The following is a 17,192-nucleotide window of genomic DNA, read 5'->3' on the forward strand; positions in this document are numbered from 1 at the left end:
GACTATCCCGCTCACAAAGCCCACATTCATGTGCACGGAGCCTAATATTGTAATTCCAACTCTATACTGTGGTGTTTTTGCAGATACAATTATAAAACATATCCAGATACTACTGCCCTGCTAGGACTTACTTTAAAATTGCATAACCATAGAACCTTGCAGATCTTGGCATGCTATGCCTCACTCCCTCTCTGCATATGGCAGGTTGCACCCAATAGGAAGTTAAAGAGAGACCATGGGAGGTCACTTACAGCAACTGAGTGAGAGGAAGGGGCGAGAGGAACTTATGGATGTGATCACCTAGAATTGTAATCTAAGAACGGAGACCGTGAGACCAGACATCAGCCCACCGAGATATCAATTTTAATAACACACTTTGTGTTTAGAAAAAAAAGCCGCAACAGATGCTTTATACTTTGGGATTGTCAGCATCTTTCATAATGCACTCTTAGTCAATAAAGATGGCGAAATAAAGCAAGATCGCTGAAAACGTGTGTGTTCTTGGCTATCGTTTCAAAGCTTTGCTTTAGTTTAAGGAGAGGAGAAGGGCTGCCGGCCATATCTCTGGAGACCTAGCATAATTCACTTGTACTTTGTAAAAGTACATTGCACTTTCACTTTTTTATATTTTTGCCATTTTTTCCAAAGGACCTAGGCATCTCCTATTTACCACCATATCTATTATTGCAATAACCATTTCATTAATCCATATATACTTCAAAAGGAAGCCATAGTTGGGGTAATTACAATGGTCTTTCTAAGCACACATTGGCTTATGGTTCCATGTAATTATATAATCTCTGCGGATCTTCCCAACATTAAAAGAGTGCGGCATATTTACAACTTACAGTTAAGAGAACAAGGGCGAGAAATCATTGTTACTTACTAACAGTCCCTAGGTTTTGTCATTTTTAGTGGCAGAAATTACATTTAGCTAAGCCAAGAATAAGCTCTTTGTTTATAAGCTGTCTCCTTCAACAGAGTTGCACAATGTACCATTTGGGAAACAGCCAAACATAGGCTCTCTCTATTCAACCTCCACACTGAAAACAAGAGGATACTATTGTGCTGGGAACATAGCAAGAGGACTTATGATGCACTTTTTAAACACTTGCTTATTTGTTCTGTTCCATCGAACACAGTTTAACTCATTATCACAAAGAAAAACAACCATCAATAGAGACTCAAGCTGGTTAGTTCTCTGCTAAAAGCTATGGTGAGTTAATATTTCAAGTGCTTTTTTGGAGTCATTTATTATATTGCACCTGATCTTGGCTTTGAAAATAATATGTTTTGTGAGCTGGTGTAAACTTGTATCGGTATGCTTTCGAAACATAGTATACAAGATGCTGCAGAGCGTTCGGGTAGGTAATGGTGTGGCAGGGAGCCAAAATGCAACACAATTCTAGGCAAACAAGTTCAACTGCAGTAAAATTGAGGCAAAAAAATTTCAATGCAATTTTGCCATAGGGCACTAATGGTGCCGCTCTGTCATGGCACTACCATGATATATATATATATATATATATATATATATATATATATATATATATATATATATATATATATATATATATATATATATACCATTAATGTAACACTAATCAAGGCAACAGGGGAATTGGTTCACTTTGGTTTACCATTAAATGTCATTGGACTGGGTTCACATCTCTGCTAGTAATTCTATGTAGCGTTCATTAAAATATGCCAAAAATTTTTGCACCACAAAACCAAAGGATATTCCCTCAAATTCCCCACATTGTATATAATCTTTCTTAGAATCGGGTACCACCTGTATTGTAGTAATAAACTAAATTCTCAATTGTACAGGCTTCAGAGCTGAAACTCCCTGTACTTGTTACTTCTAACATTGTTTTCTTTATGGAGCAATGCAGGGGTTGGGAACCTATGGCTCATGAGCCAGATGTGGCTCTTTTGATGGCTGCATCTGGCTCACAGGCCGCGGGCCCCACAAGCACTATTATAGTTGGGGGTCTTTTTGGACCCACGAGTGTAATGATCGGAGGCCCAGGAGAGGTAAGGGAACATAAAATACAGTGTTACTTACTTCTCCGGGCTGGCTTCGAGCCTACTTGCGTGATGTCCCAGATGTCACATGACTGGAGCCTGTGTCCATATGTGTGACGACGCAAGCACCCCGGTCACATGACGTCCCGGACATCATTGAAGATGGCTGACAGCGGCGGAGAGTGCAGCAGAGCCAAGGAGAGGTATGTAACAGTGGTTTTTATGGTTTTATCTCCCCTGGGTCTCCGATTATTATACTCTGGGGTCTGAAAAGACCCCAGCGTATAATAATTGTTCATGAGTGTCCACAATGGAGCATAATACTGTGTTCAGTGGCCACTATGGAGCATAATACTGTGTGCAGGGGCCACTATGGGGCATAATACTGTGTTCATGGGCCACTATGGGGCATAATACTGTGTGCAGGAATGCGTGGGGGGTAGGGGTGGTATTATGGCTCTCACAGAAAAAAAGGTTCCCGATCCCTGGAGCAGTGGTTGAGTATTTAAGGAACTTGTATGCTTATCCCATATTTCCTAGAAACCTGTACAGAACAGGCCTCTTGAGCTTGGTCACAACTCCATGTGTCTCCTTTTAGATGACACAAACATGGGTCCCCAAATGTAAGAATCAATGGTGTTCTCCGAATTCAGAACCCCACTGTGGACATGAATGATGAATTTTATTTGTAGATAAGACTCCTTCAAAGGGAATCAGTCATCATATGTACTATCCATGTGCAGCCATATTTTTTATACCAGATTGTAATAACTTTCTACGGATAGGACTCTCTGAAATAGGCCTCGCAGCATAAATAAATAATAATAAAAATTTTTTTTTATAATGTAGCGCACGTTACCTGTGAATAATCATATGGATAATCCCATTATCATGGGTAGTCATGCAGTCTTTGCAGATAATGCCTAGGCCTCTGGACCTCGCTTCACCGCACATATGCCATATGCTAGAAGAATCTTCTTGCAAGCAAGGACGAAATGACTGCTCCTGAGACCAGAGCCGACAACCTAAGCATTTACAGGTAACCTATGGTACTTTACAACTTTAGATTTTCCTTTAGGACATTAGACTTATTTCAGAGATTCACATATTTAGAAAGCTATTACCACCCTGTACACCTCTATAGTGGTTTAGGGATTGTATATTTGGTGATCGGTTTCCATTAAATTGATATTGACTCCTATTCTCTGGGATGGGGACACTCATGGATGAAGACTTACCAGCTTGATACCTATGTTTTATCATGTTCCTGCTTCTACTACTCTAACAAAGCCAAGCCATAGACTGAATTATTTTATAATAACAATGAGAATCAAACCCAATGGCAGTAAAGAAGAAGAATCCTTCCAATGTTATCCATCAGGCTTACCTTGTATGGCTCTCCGAACAGATTAAAACCAGAGGCAAAAAGGTCCTCATCCTGCTGGACTTCTTGATTTCTTCGCTCCCATTCTTTTCTCTTGAGGGCATTGCGGTCTTGTTCATAGTGACTGGTAAAGACAACAGAAGAGAAATGAAGCAAACTATTTGTAATAGGTCAGTCATATCATATGCCCTAATAGTCTGTCAACCCTCATAGTGGCAGTTGTATTTATTCTTGCGTTGCCCATGTATAACCCCATGGTTGGGAACAGTCAAACAACCCAAGTGATAAAACACTCAAATAATAGCTGCAAATAATAGCTGCAGATCCTGTATAAACTGGGTGGAGCAATAGAGTGGAAAGGACTTCAAGCGTCAAGCAAGGTTGTCTGATTCTGCCATTTTGGCAGGATTGTTCTGCTGTATGACCTTATGTGTATGAGGGAAACCCAAAAGTCCATCAATGGAACAATGCTAGACATCGGAATACAGGAAATTTTGACACGTTAGATATGTTCTAATATATTCAGTTTTTCGAAGGGACAACATTTTTATATTATATATAAATATATAAATACATGCACATAATATACTTGGAGCACATCTCATTTTTATTACCGGATTGGAGGAAAAAGAATAAACATAGATCAAGACGTTACACAATCCTTAAGATATGATGTCCTTAATTCAGTGAGACAACAATTCTTACAGACAGGCCAGACTGCCAAATGTCACTTATCCGCTACTCATTGCATTCACCAAATATGACAAACCATCACATTTCCTTCATTTTTACAAACAATAAGACGTACAGGTAGACGTGCCTTAGAAATATCTTTACATGTCCTAAAGATACACTGTATATAGAAAAAGATGGTGCTATCGACATACACATACAGAATGGTTAAACATATCCTTTAAGTGCTATTAGGATATCACCATGAGCTATGCTAAATCATACACTAAGGATGGACATATACATTAGATGATAGTCAACCACTTGTTTGCCAACAACTAATCCTCAGGGCCCCCATCCCATATCCCATACATATAGACTTGCTGAGAGTCTATATCTTCTCAATGGGGAGAGAATGGAAATCCACTGCCAGACAAGTACAAAAGGATTGGGCATCCTAATATACGACTTCTTGATCTTTTTTCCGGGAAACCCCCATAGACACTAGATTGTCAGCCCCTCCTGACAAAATCTGTGGCTTCTTCTGACATTCATGTACTAGACATCTAAGACTCAACCAAATGCCTTGATATCTCTTATCCTCGATGGTATTGAAAACCATAGATCACTGTACTTATCCATATAATGATAGAAAGATAGATGATAGAAGATAGATAGATATATATATATATAGATGATGGATAGATGATGGATGGATGCATGGATGGATAGACAGACAGACAGACAGACAGACAGACAGACAGACAGACAGATAGATAGATAGATAGATAGATAGATAGATAGATAGATAGATAGATAGATAGATAGATAGATCGAGATAAGATCTTTTCAAGGAGTTCGGTCAATTGCAACTGAACCCAATACGAATTTAGCGACATCATAGATGTACTCTATACATTTACATAAATGGAGTATATCATGGCTACACATGAAAGATATATTATTATTTGTAGATATAGTAGCACCAAATTTATCATCTACAGTTCCTACATTATTTTGGACTGCACTTCTTCAGGCATCACAATGGATCACGGAGATGAGATAACACAGTTACTATATTTACATTCTACGTAAAACAACTTATTATATCTCACTACAAGTCTGCATTTCCCAAATTAAGCTCCGCTACATCTGTTCTTTTCTTAGGCTCCATCCAACAAGCACCTCGGGCAGTCTTGTCCCTTACATTATTTTTATTTCATTGGTAATTTAATATTTCACTTTGCTCTAAGGTGGCAAATACCTTGGCAGTCGAATGCTGTAAACAAACGCTCTCGGAGCCAAAATGCTCTCTCTCTGTTTTCATCGTTTTTTTTCTGTCCGCGACACGTTTTTACAAAGAACAGTTAATACTCATATCTCGAGCGATAATATATTTAATCTCCATAGAGCTCCACTGCTGTTGGAAGATAACCAGTGTGGAATACATGACTATTCCCTTCAAGCTCAGCATGGCGTGCTCCTGAAATCTTCACATGGAGAGATATAATGAGGAATGAACTGTTCATTGCCGAGTCTTTAACTGTGTATAAAGTCACTGATTTCTGACTGAAACCACAATTACTAATTTGAAGCACCAGCTAATTAAAACCACAGCTATGTATTTAGCCTCTTGTTATACCTACTGCAGTTTATAATTATGAGGACCTCTTTATCTACTCAATTAAAGTTCTTATGATTCAGAAAACCTGTATTTGATCCTGTAAACGTACTGAGCAGAGGGAATTAATGGAATGTAACATTTAATGGCTTAGGTGCCCGAGCCTCGTAACTGCTACTGCTTTGTATTGTGTGCATGTTTACTTTACCTCCATGACATCTTATATCTATTAAGACTACAATATTAGGTTCCTTTATAGGACCTATAAAGTCTCCTGGAAAGCAATGTGCAAAGAAGCTGTATGGAGATACTATATACGAGGTCGGTTATATTGTGCTATATATGTGCACAGACCTTGTACAGTTAAACACAGGCTGGTCATATACCATAGAATATAGAGGGTCAATGGTACAATCATCCAAAAACTAATACTCGCACTTGAAGTATCTGAATAGGAATAGGGCCACCATATTAGATTCCTTTATAGGTAGTATAAGGTACCTGGAGAACCCTTGTTCAAGTAAGTTGTGTAGAGATAAATGTAACTCAAAAAGAGGAACAGACACCGAGCAACCATATAGTGTAGCAACATTAAGGAATCACATAGGATATCAGATAGAATGAAAAAGACCAAATGGCCTCTCACCTGTTGTGGTTGTGAATTGTTCACAACCACATGTAGAGCAGTGTACAATAACAGGTGGAGGTGGCAGCACACCTAACAGACCCCGGTACCCAGGAAAGGATGGGGACAGTTGGTGCAAGGATCAGTAGAGGTGGCACTCTCAGGTCAAGAAAGAGGAATACATGATCAACGGTGCGGAATCACCAGTGCGTTGTCCCATTAAAGTTTCAACCGTTGATCATGTATTCCTCTTTCTTGACCTGACAATGCCACCTTTACTGATCCTTGCACTAGAGATAAATGTAGTCCCTCACCCTGGGGCCATGTACATGGAAAAGACATGTGCACAGACTCTGTAACATGGCACACACAGCACCTAAAGCTGATATAATAAATGACTGTATACATATTCAACTATTCTTCCTGTCCCCCATGCTGAGCTAGGCGTGAATTTATTCTGAATTGCAAGAGGAGATTCAACCTCAGTCAGGCACCCCTGACCTGATCCAGAGGTGCCTGGCTGCAGAATACTCCCCTCTCGAAATGATAACTTTAGAATACACAAAGATAAGGCATGTTGACATTCAAAAGCCAAAGACTTCTGTCCACTGGTCACCATACACATTAAATTTTCAGTTGTTCCCACTGAAATTAGCAGGTTAGCCTGCAATTGATCCAATGTCTATGGCCAGCATTAGAGTCCTAACAATGGTCTTTGCTTGAACCGTTTTATAGGAAACAGCAAAAAAAAAAAAAAAATCCCTATGGAGGTGCAGTATATATACATAGCAGTCTATGAGTGTCATGATCTGTCCTTGTAACTGGGTTATCTTGTGAAGATAACACCAGCCCATATATCATACATAGCCAATAGGGCTTTCTGTACGAAGGATTTCTAGTAGAATTCCCATGATTCCTCTCCCTTCTCATAGACATTGTATCTATCAACATCTGCCTGCATGCCCCCATATTACAAGGTATAAGGTAGTGCTGTAATTACAATGATATGATACTGAGACACTGTTCTGCTGCCCAGCATGAGAAACAGGATCACTTTAGAGAAAGAAAGCAAAGGGGGAAAGTCAGGGAGCAGAACAGATAAAAGACATTTGAAATGTACCTGCCATATAACAGAACATCCATAAGGGATTAATCTTACTATATGTAATTTGTATATAATTTGTAAAGATCAGAAAACACCTGATTTTTTTTTTTTTTACTTGAAATATTTATAAAAATTGCCTGCAATTTCACAGAGGTTAAAGCACATTAAAAAAAGCTTTATAAATATCATTTGCATTTCATTTAATTGGTTTCGAAAGTCTTATTTATTATCCTTGAAAATATTTTCTATTTCATGCCATTTTACGACAAGTTTTTAGAAAAACTAAAAAGTAGATCCAATTTCCCCAAAAGACCGCCAGAGGCACAAACATTCGTACTTTTGAGATATCTGTTCAAGCTGTTCTAGATAGTACTTCATCATCGGTAGATCCTCTAGTGAATTTTTATGTTGTAGTAATATGTGAAACATGATTCCAAACATTTTACAAAAACAACAAGAAGAGTCGCACTGAAAAACTTTATTTACATTCAATTTCTCACAAATAAATGGAAAAAAATGTGGCTATAGCCAATTCTAGCCAATAAAGTATGGAAGATCTAGTTCCCGATGTTTTCCGTGGTTGTCTACATCGGCTAGTGTATTGAAATCAAAGTATACGGAACTGAAATTCCCCATTGAAAACTGATTACTGAATTTAATTATACAGCTGACACAAGTGCCACTTTGGTGCATGACTCTTGCTGGCACCTCTGGAGTACTTATTCTCTAGCTTGCAGCATTTCCACCAAGAAAATTAGCAAGTGACATTATTGTCACTTGTTAATTGTTTTTAAATGAAGTGTGCCATCATATCATATTGTACATTTCTCATATGATGTGGAGTCACAGAACACATTGTAATACTGCCCTTGTATCAAAGAGGAATATGCTGCTACTGAATAAAACAGGGTAGTATAACTGATGTAACATATTCTACATCTATGACCGATGGAGGGCTGGATGGATGGATGGATGGATAGATGGATAGATAGATAGATAGATAGATAGATAGATAGATAGATAGATAGATAGATAGATAGATAGATAGAAGAGGGCTCCTAAAGCCCTGTATAAACATGAAGTGAAATTATAAAATTATGGCTAGCTACAACTAGAGAGAGATCAGAGCTTACTTAATACTGCTTTCCATCCTTACCTTTCCTCAAATTCTCATCTTTCCCATGATACAGATTCAATACATTATTCAAACATGATAGTGAAATAGGATGCAACACACAGCCACTGAGTGGCCACGAATAGATACATACAGCATAAACAGTTCCAGACAAAGTATTGCAAAATTATGTTCTCTCCAAAAGCTTGTTATCCCACATCATTTATCTCAGAATATGTTTAGGCCGCCTTAAGAGTAAGAATGGACAGATCTGTAAAGGCATTAAGCCCTACAGCCATACAGATGTAGCAAAACTAACCTTGACTTTCCGCAGCATGACATCTTAAGAACAAAAGTTATTGAAAAGTCATTGAAGGAGTTAAGATAACATTCCGTGCCATAGTGTTGTTAATGCATTAAGGGTCAAGTTAGAATTTGCTACATTTGTAGATTTAGCATTTATCTCTACAATATAACTAAGTTCAAGAAACTCTGGTTGCTAAAGAGATATCTTGAAATGAATTATAGTGAACATTGACTTTGAGGGGAGTAGATTACAGATACAGTATATCTGTATGTACATTCATACATACAAGGAGGGCCATCAATCTTTGAATAATACAACCCCCCAACTCTTAGGGTCTCTTCACATGGAGGAAGGTGGCGATGATTCTGGCGCGGAATCCGCGTCAGAATCAGCGCTGATAAAAAGACTCCCATTGACTTCAGTGGGTTCTGTTTTTCGTGCGGAACCTATTGAAATCAATGGGAGGCTTTTTTTTCAGCACTGATTCGGACACGGATTCCACGCCAGAATCATCACCACCTTCCTCCGTGTAAATGGACCCTTAAAGGGGTTGCACAGTTTCAGCAAATTGTACTGAAAAGTTACACAATTTTCCAATATACTTCCTATATCATTTCCTAATGGTTTTCTAGAAACTCTGCTTCCTAGTTTTTTTATCCATTGGCAGTAAACAATAATTCATAACAAGCAGAGATCTAGAAATCACGAGAAGAGATGAGCGAACACTGTTCGGATCAGTCGTGCCGAAGAGCACGCTCCCATAGAAATGAATGGAAGCACCTGGAACGTACGCTTTGCCGGCGGCCGGTCGCCGTGCCAGGTGCTTCCATTCATTTCTATGGGAGCGTGCCGTTCGGATCACGAGGAATTGATACATTGGAAAACTATTATTTTCATTATGTTAACAATAACATTTATTTCCTGAAACTGGACTTCCCCTTTAAGCATAGAAAGAGCAAAAATTAAACATTTATACTAAATATATTAAATATAATATAATTTATACTAAATATTTCCCTTAAATATGAATTTGTCTGCTCAGATTAGACATTATGACAGGTTCCCTTTAAGAAGAGTCATGTCACGGTATCTGTGTTTCTCTTTCCATGTAATTTATAGACTTCAGTAATAGCTCTTTCTCAAAAACTGACTGCGTCCACCACATATTTATGTCACGAGTGCACTATAAAACTGCACAAAATGCATTTATCTTGCACAAAGCTTACAACATCTATAATGCCTAAACACCACATAAAGAAAAGTGGACTTGGAAAGTGCTTTTAAATCAATAGGAAATGCTGCTTATATGGAACAAAGTCATTTGTACATATAATTTAACCATATTGATTACACGTGAAACAAGAAAGACTGAGCGCTGTTGGAAATCAGTAACCGCTATGTGTAGTCTAATTGTAGACTGGAATGCTTCTAGACTCTAGAAAAATGTGAGATTTTATTAGAGTTTTATAGGGTGTATACTATTATACCGTAGAAAAAATGGAAGATTTTTATTATACTATTATATGGTATATTTAAAAATTAATAATAGGTTACGGTAATTTCGTGCATTCTACCTCCCACATATCATCCCGGTAATTACTAATACTTTCATTAGCCTGAGCGTTATCTTCTTCTTAATGATAGTTCTGTACAGAGTGCCAATCAGTCTATTTTACTGAGCGTTAATGAATCTACCAAACACATCACAACACTTAATCTGATTAAACACAACTTTATCAAGACCTTCATAATAAAAAGATAATCAGCTTGTTTAATACATCCAAAGTTAAAGGGAACCTGTCACATTGAACGTGGTGTCTAGGGTTGAGCCGATCTTGAGATTTCAGGATCGTTTTTAAAATCCGATTTTCGATCATTTTCCAGTTGATGCCGATCGTGATATTTGCACTATCGCCGATCGGGATCCGATCTTTCCCGATCCAACTCTAGTAATGTAATGTATGTACATTAGGGTTGAGCCGATCTTGAGATCTCAGGATGGTTTTTAAAATCCGATTTTTGATCAATTTCCAGCCGACCCCAAAATTTGTTCGATTGCCGATCGGGATCCGATCCTTCCCGAACTGGATCGCTCAACACTAATGGTGTCTAATCTGCAGGTAGTAGGGTATGTAGTACCATATAGGGATGGGTGACCCATACCCTTCTCTATATGACAGAGCTGAGGACCGCCCACTTGACTGTTAAGCATAAAAAGAGCAGGATTTAAGTCATGATAAATTATTTTCTACTGGATTGCCTATAAAACCACTCAATTCCTCCTCTATATCATGCTGCGTGCAGGTCAGACACATGTTCAATATTGCAGGTTCCATTAAATGTTGATTAAAGGGATCAATACATTTACAGCAAGAGGAATGTTGAGAATGGTAAATGATATATCCATATAGTAAAGTCTAAATACATTTTTTTCCTATGGCTGTTGCGCACTCACATCCCTGTCTCCAGACAGGAGACTCCCGAACTCAATAACCACTTTGGTTTCCGAATGCATTGATAACCCGACCCAAGGACAAGTTTTGTTCTTTCTCAGCGCTGTTCTAGTTAAAAAGTGATCCTTGTGCACCATAGTGGGTGTTTGGCCTTCTTTTGTCCATATGGTGTATGATGTGCATGTTCATGGATCTAAAGCAGGGGTATAATGGGCCTTGTGCATAAATATAGTTGTCTTATTAAAATGGCGGCTCATACTCAACCTGGACATATTTTTGGGAGTGAAAGTAGGGATCCTGCAAATATTCTGGGCACATGACCACCCAATAGATTAATCATTTTAACCTTAAAGGGATTGTCAGGTTTTTTTTTTATTGATGACCTATACTTAAGAAAGGCCATGGGGGGCACCACTGATGGGTATTTTAAAGGGGACCTCATTATTGTTTAGATCACAGTTCGTTTCATAGCAACAATGCCATTTAATTAAGGCCTTGTCCAATAGAAGTGAATGGGAGGAGGTTGTGATTATAGCACATGGAAGCTATGAAACTAACACCGCACAATGTAAACAAGCACCTTCTTAAATGCCACTCCTTCCAAAAGATCAATAGCAAGGGTTCCAGTTGTTGGACCCCCCAATGATCTTCTATTGATCACCTTTCCTGGGGACAGATCATCAATAAAACATAACTGGAGAGGCCTTTTAAGGATGTGTTCACATGGATGAATTTGCCATGGATTTGGGGGCAGATTTCACCCCTGAATCCGGAACAAATTCCTCCCAGAATCCGCCTCCCATTGTTTTCAATGGGTAAATAGAAGCGGCTCGAGACTCCCTCCTGACTAGGCTCATTCATCTGAACCAAATCAGGAGCAGAATTCCACGACGAAATACTCATGCACTGAATTGGAATCCCATCATGGCCAGACTGAGGCGAAAACACTGGTGGCGGAAAATGATCAGGAATTCCTCTTCATTTTCTGTTGTGTAAACATACCTTAACCGGTATAATGGCCACACACATCTAATGTTAAATCCACTGAAAACATTTACATTCTTTTTCTCCCAAACGAAGCATGCGCATGTATGAAGATTTTGGTAGTTATTAGAGATGAGCAAGTAGTATTCAATCGAGTAGGTATTCGATCGAATACTATGGTATTCAAAATACTCGTACTCGATCGAGTACCACTCACTGTTCGAATGTAAAAGTTCGATCCAGAACCAGCATTGATTGGCTGAATGCTATACAGTTGGCCAATCAACACTGGTTCTCCTCCTACCTTTAGAAGTCTTCTCCGTGCAGCTTCCCCGCGGCGTCTTCCGGCTCTTCACTCACTCTGCCAGGCATCGGGCAGAGTGCTTGTAGTGCGGGCATGCGCAGTTGGCTCTGCCCAGGCCCGATGCCTGGCAGAGTGAATTCAGAGCCGGAAGATGCCGCGGGGACGCTGCACGGAGAAGACTTCTTGGAGGATCCAGCCCGACCCTCACTCGTGGACTTGGTAAGTATAATTTGATCGAACGTTGCCTACCCCTGAAACGAGCATTTTCCCCCATAGACTATAATAGGGTTCGATATTCGATTCGAGTAGTCGAATATTGAGGGGCTACTCGAAACGAATATCGAATCTCGAACATTTTACTGTTCGCTCGTCTCTAGAAGTTATAGCTGTTTGTCTTACAGCTTGGGAATACGTATGGCCAACTTTAGTCAAAATCATGGAGAAAGTGTTGGATGCAGGAATACGAACAAAATTACAGATTTCATACACACCCCGCCACACTGCCTTTGGCACTCTCCATCATGAACGCGATACCTGCACCCATTGCAATAAGAATCTCTTTCCGATCGACTCTATGTAAGTATATTTCAATAAAGCCTCTTTTCTAACAGCTCTAGAAATAACTCAACCGCTGTACTTCTCACTATGCCAAAAACACATGCGATTAAATTATCTGCACAGTACAGTCCCTCAGAGACCGATGTGCAATTTATAAGAGTTACTTAACATGTATTGTAACCTCAGAAATATATATCTGATGTTCAGTCAAAATCGGCCGTGTGACGTGAACAAAAATACTGCAGAGATATTTCTGCACAAAATAAAAATTCACACACTGTATTTTATATTCATCTCAAACTATTTGGATCAACTAGAAAAATACACCCTATTAGGAGACATTACCACCCAGTACAACACAATTGCAAGTATGAATTCCAAGATTTTACAGGGCCATATGGGTCAAGTAGATGAGATGATGAGACAGAATTCCAAATATAAAATGTAATTGGTTTGATTATCATAGGGGAATGTTATCCCGTGCAATAACTTAGATGTTTATCACCAAGGTATGGCAGCTATTTTGTCACATCATGACCCACACAACAGTGGGTTGTGTTCTGGTCATGTGGGGCCATGTGGGGCCCTGGGAGAAGAAGGCCGATGAGCCAAATAGATCCACGTGAGGTCAAAATTATATACTGAAAATAGAGACCTATTGGAATAATAAATTCACCAATAGCAGCTTGTTGGTAGTTTCGAAGTAGGAATTTTTTTCTATACTGTAAGGTTAGAGTCAAACTAGCGCTTGGTTTCCGTTTGGGGATTCCATCCCTCATTCTGCTTGAAATATGCATTTTTAGGATGTAAACATTATAATCTATGGGGTCCATGGGTTTCCATGGTGTGATAAGGTGACAGGCAGGGTACTGGAATCTCACTATATATCTCCCCCAGGTTTTTAACTTATGTGTGGTCCAGTGCAGGTCTTGAGTAGGCTTCAACTACAGGTATTATTATTATTATTATTATTATTATTATTATTATTATTGTTTATTTATATAGCACCATTAATTCCATGGTGCTTTACATTTGGGGGTTACATACAATTCACAAAATATACAGGTACATATCATACTAACAGTGATCGGCTGGCACAGTGGGGTAGAGGGCCCTGCCCGCGAGGGCTTACAATCTATGAGGGAAGGGGGTAGAGACAGAATGAGAGGGGGAGACTGTACAGATGGCAGTGTGGTGATAGTGTTATTGGAGGTTGTAGGCCTTCCTGAATAGGTGAGTCTTCAGGGCCTTCTTGAATCCTGTGATTGTGGGGGTCAGTCTTATGTGTCGTGGTAAGGAGTTCCAGAGTATGGGGGATGCACGGGAGAAGTCTTGGAGACGGTTGTGTGAGGAGCGGATGAGGGCAGAGTGGAGTAGGAGGTCGTTGAGATGAGGTTAGAGATATATGGTAAGAGTCCTTGGCTCATTACTGGCTCATTACTGGGCCAGAAAAAGGCTGCAGATTCTGCACTCCTATCCAGATCCATGGAGTGAAAGGAGGTGTATGGGTCTGTCCTGTAACCCTGAGTCTGGTTAGATAAGTTGCGCTTGTTTTGTTCGTGTGGCTGGAAGTAAGCCACATGTATAGTTAGCCTATCAGTTCTGTTTAGTTAGTTGCTCAGACGAGCAGGGTTTTTGTTTTTTGGGGGTTTTTTTGCCTGAAGTTGTATTTTGTTTTGCTCATTTTGTGCCTGAAGTCAAGGTTTATTTAGTTTGATGTTGTTTTTTTTTTGTTTTTTTTCTAAATAAACCAGTTTGCTACATATTTTGTGTCCCTGTCTTGACTGTTTGGGTCCACACCACTGTTTCTACCGAGCTGTATTCCCCACAGTAGATAACTGCTTTATAAGCAGATTAGGCTTGTGTTTTTCAGAAAAACAGAGCACAGGTGTGAAACTAGCATGAGACACAGGAAAACCAGAGGTTTCCTTTAAACCTGGACTATCTGACCTGAGCCAATTCATTATAATGCCTTTTCTGCTTAAAAAATTAACATAAAATAATGATAATAATAATAATAATAATAATAATAATAATAATAATAATAATAATAATAATAATAATAATAATAATAATAAATGCCCATATTTTAGATTCATACAGAGTTACTTAGGAAAACTGGAAAAAAAATTCTTATTTTATTTTTAGACCTAACCATTGAGTAAAACGCAATTTGAATGATTAATTTGGAGACCTTCTGGGACAGAATGGGCCTAGGAGATAAGCTGATGAGAATGGGGGATAAATGAGATGGCGTTTCACACATAACATTTCTTGTTTTGTGTATCATAGGGTAATGTCGCCCCGTGCGATTAGTTATCTGTTGTCCTTATAAAAAATGATATGAAATAAAGCGTTTATGCAGTAATGCTTTATTGATGTCAGGCAGGGGAGCATGAAAATCTCTACGAGGATAAGTAATTGATGTGTAAATCAGGGCTGAATCACTCTGTAATAGAAATGGTCCCTATGAAAATAAGCTTCAGATACCCCAGTACAGAGAGGACAGCCATCAATGGGGAGAACAAACACAGATAAGGCTTATTTATTAAAAAAAAAAAAAAAAAATGATAATAACTGGCAATTTACACAATTTTCTCTTTCAATAGCCGAATGCTGCCAGAAATATTTACAAGCCCTTGTTAGATCCCAACATTCACTTATTTGGTCTGCAGCGAGTCGCCTGACTTTTTTTTTTTTTGTTTTATTAAAATGCTTAGGGACATTATTATAGATGTTAAGAAAGTGCATGAAAAGAATGTATTCATCTTCTGAAAGCAGACACATGTAAATGACATCAATGATTGTAATTTGGTTAACAATGTGTTTTCAAGGTGCATTTAAATCACTATTATAATCCCCTTGTCATGTCGCATTTGCCGTACGAAGAGAAGAAAGATAATGACTGAAAAATGCGCCATGACAAGAATAAACAGGGATACGATTCTGGCGTAACTGCGCATCAAATTAAAACAAAGATAGACACCATTTTTGTTCTCCTAATGGCCCTCAAGCAAGCATAAATAGCATAAAATAAAGAGCTCGGGGAAGATGAGACGCGCGCGTTGGAAAAATCCTGTGATGGAGCGACGTTCCTAACACTACTCTAAATAGAGCCATAGGTTAAGTGTCTACTAACTGATCCTCAATGATCAGTTATCTTATTTACCATATGGAAAATTATACAAAATTTGTAGGGTTTTCAGAACTTTAAAATTGATCGGTTTTGGGCTCAAACTTAAAAAATGATCATATTTTGCAATACACTAAATATATCCATACTACTCAACCACCGCTACCAGCCTTCACTGTTGGTTCTTCCATGTATATTGATATTACTTAGTCAAAAGCTGCTCACATGTTCAGGCCCACGAACCCCCATTCAACAATGGCCTTCATTCATAGGCTCCTATTAGTCCTCTTTTCCTATATTCTGACCCCTATATTGTGCAGATTGTGATCTGACTTCTTTATAGATCACCATACACCAAAGAACTCAATATACAAGTGTCATAGGGTTTTGGTTTTTTTTAGGATCATACCACCATTGCTCAGCACCTAAGAAATAAGTTCCATTAAGCTCATGCATTGTGTATTTTTGGACTTCCTGTTGAGTTTGCAGGTTTATGACCACATCTATCCATCTGTTTTCTACCTCAAACTTCCATTTGTATACCATTAAGATAGTAATCTGTCTGACAATTTTCGCTTGCTGCCTCTGTACCATGGCTACTACCTCTACTACCAACAACGTGTTGATACTTGGCAACAGAGACTACTCTATGGGTAGGATTTACTGTCATAAGGTGCATAGCTTCTTAAAGGTGAACTCAGATAATACCTTAGATTCATCTCCCTGCTGAAGCCCTAAAGCCAAGACAACGAATGACCTATGGAGTCCACTCTTCCAGCCTTACAACTTTCATAGGGACAACACATATGGCGACCATGGCACCCTATAATGGTCACAATCGCTCGATAGTGATGTCATGGATGAGGCCTGCAACTGGCCATCACAGACACTCAAGGTCTTATTA

The 17,192-nt window shown here is 38.9% G+C and overlaps 1 protein-coding gene across 2 annotated transcripts in view; it reads right to left on the reverse strand.

Annotated features, from left to right (window-relative positions):
- The window catches only part of AFF2 (ALF transcription elongation factor 2), a 446,266-nt gene that overhangs the window by 304,513 nt on the left and 124,561 nt on the right, over nt 1-17,192 (reverse strand). For both annotated transcript variants that reach the window (XM_075260676.1, XM_075260675.1), the window contains exon 2: nt 3,416-3,536. In XM_075260676.1, coding sequence (XP_075116777.1) covers nt 3,416-3,536 — 121 coding nt within the window. The remainder of the gene's footprint in view (nt 1-3,415; nt 3,537-17,192) is intronic.

Source organism: Leptodactylus fuscus, chromosome 11 (genome assembly GCF_031893055.1).
Source record: "Leptodactylus fuscus isolate aLepFus1 chromosome 11, aLepFus1.hap2, whole genome shotgun sequence".
Lineage (NCBI taxonomy): Eukaryota > Metazoa > Chordata > Amphibia > Anura > Leptodactylidae > Leptodactylus > Leptodactylus fuscus.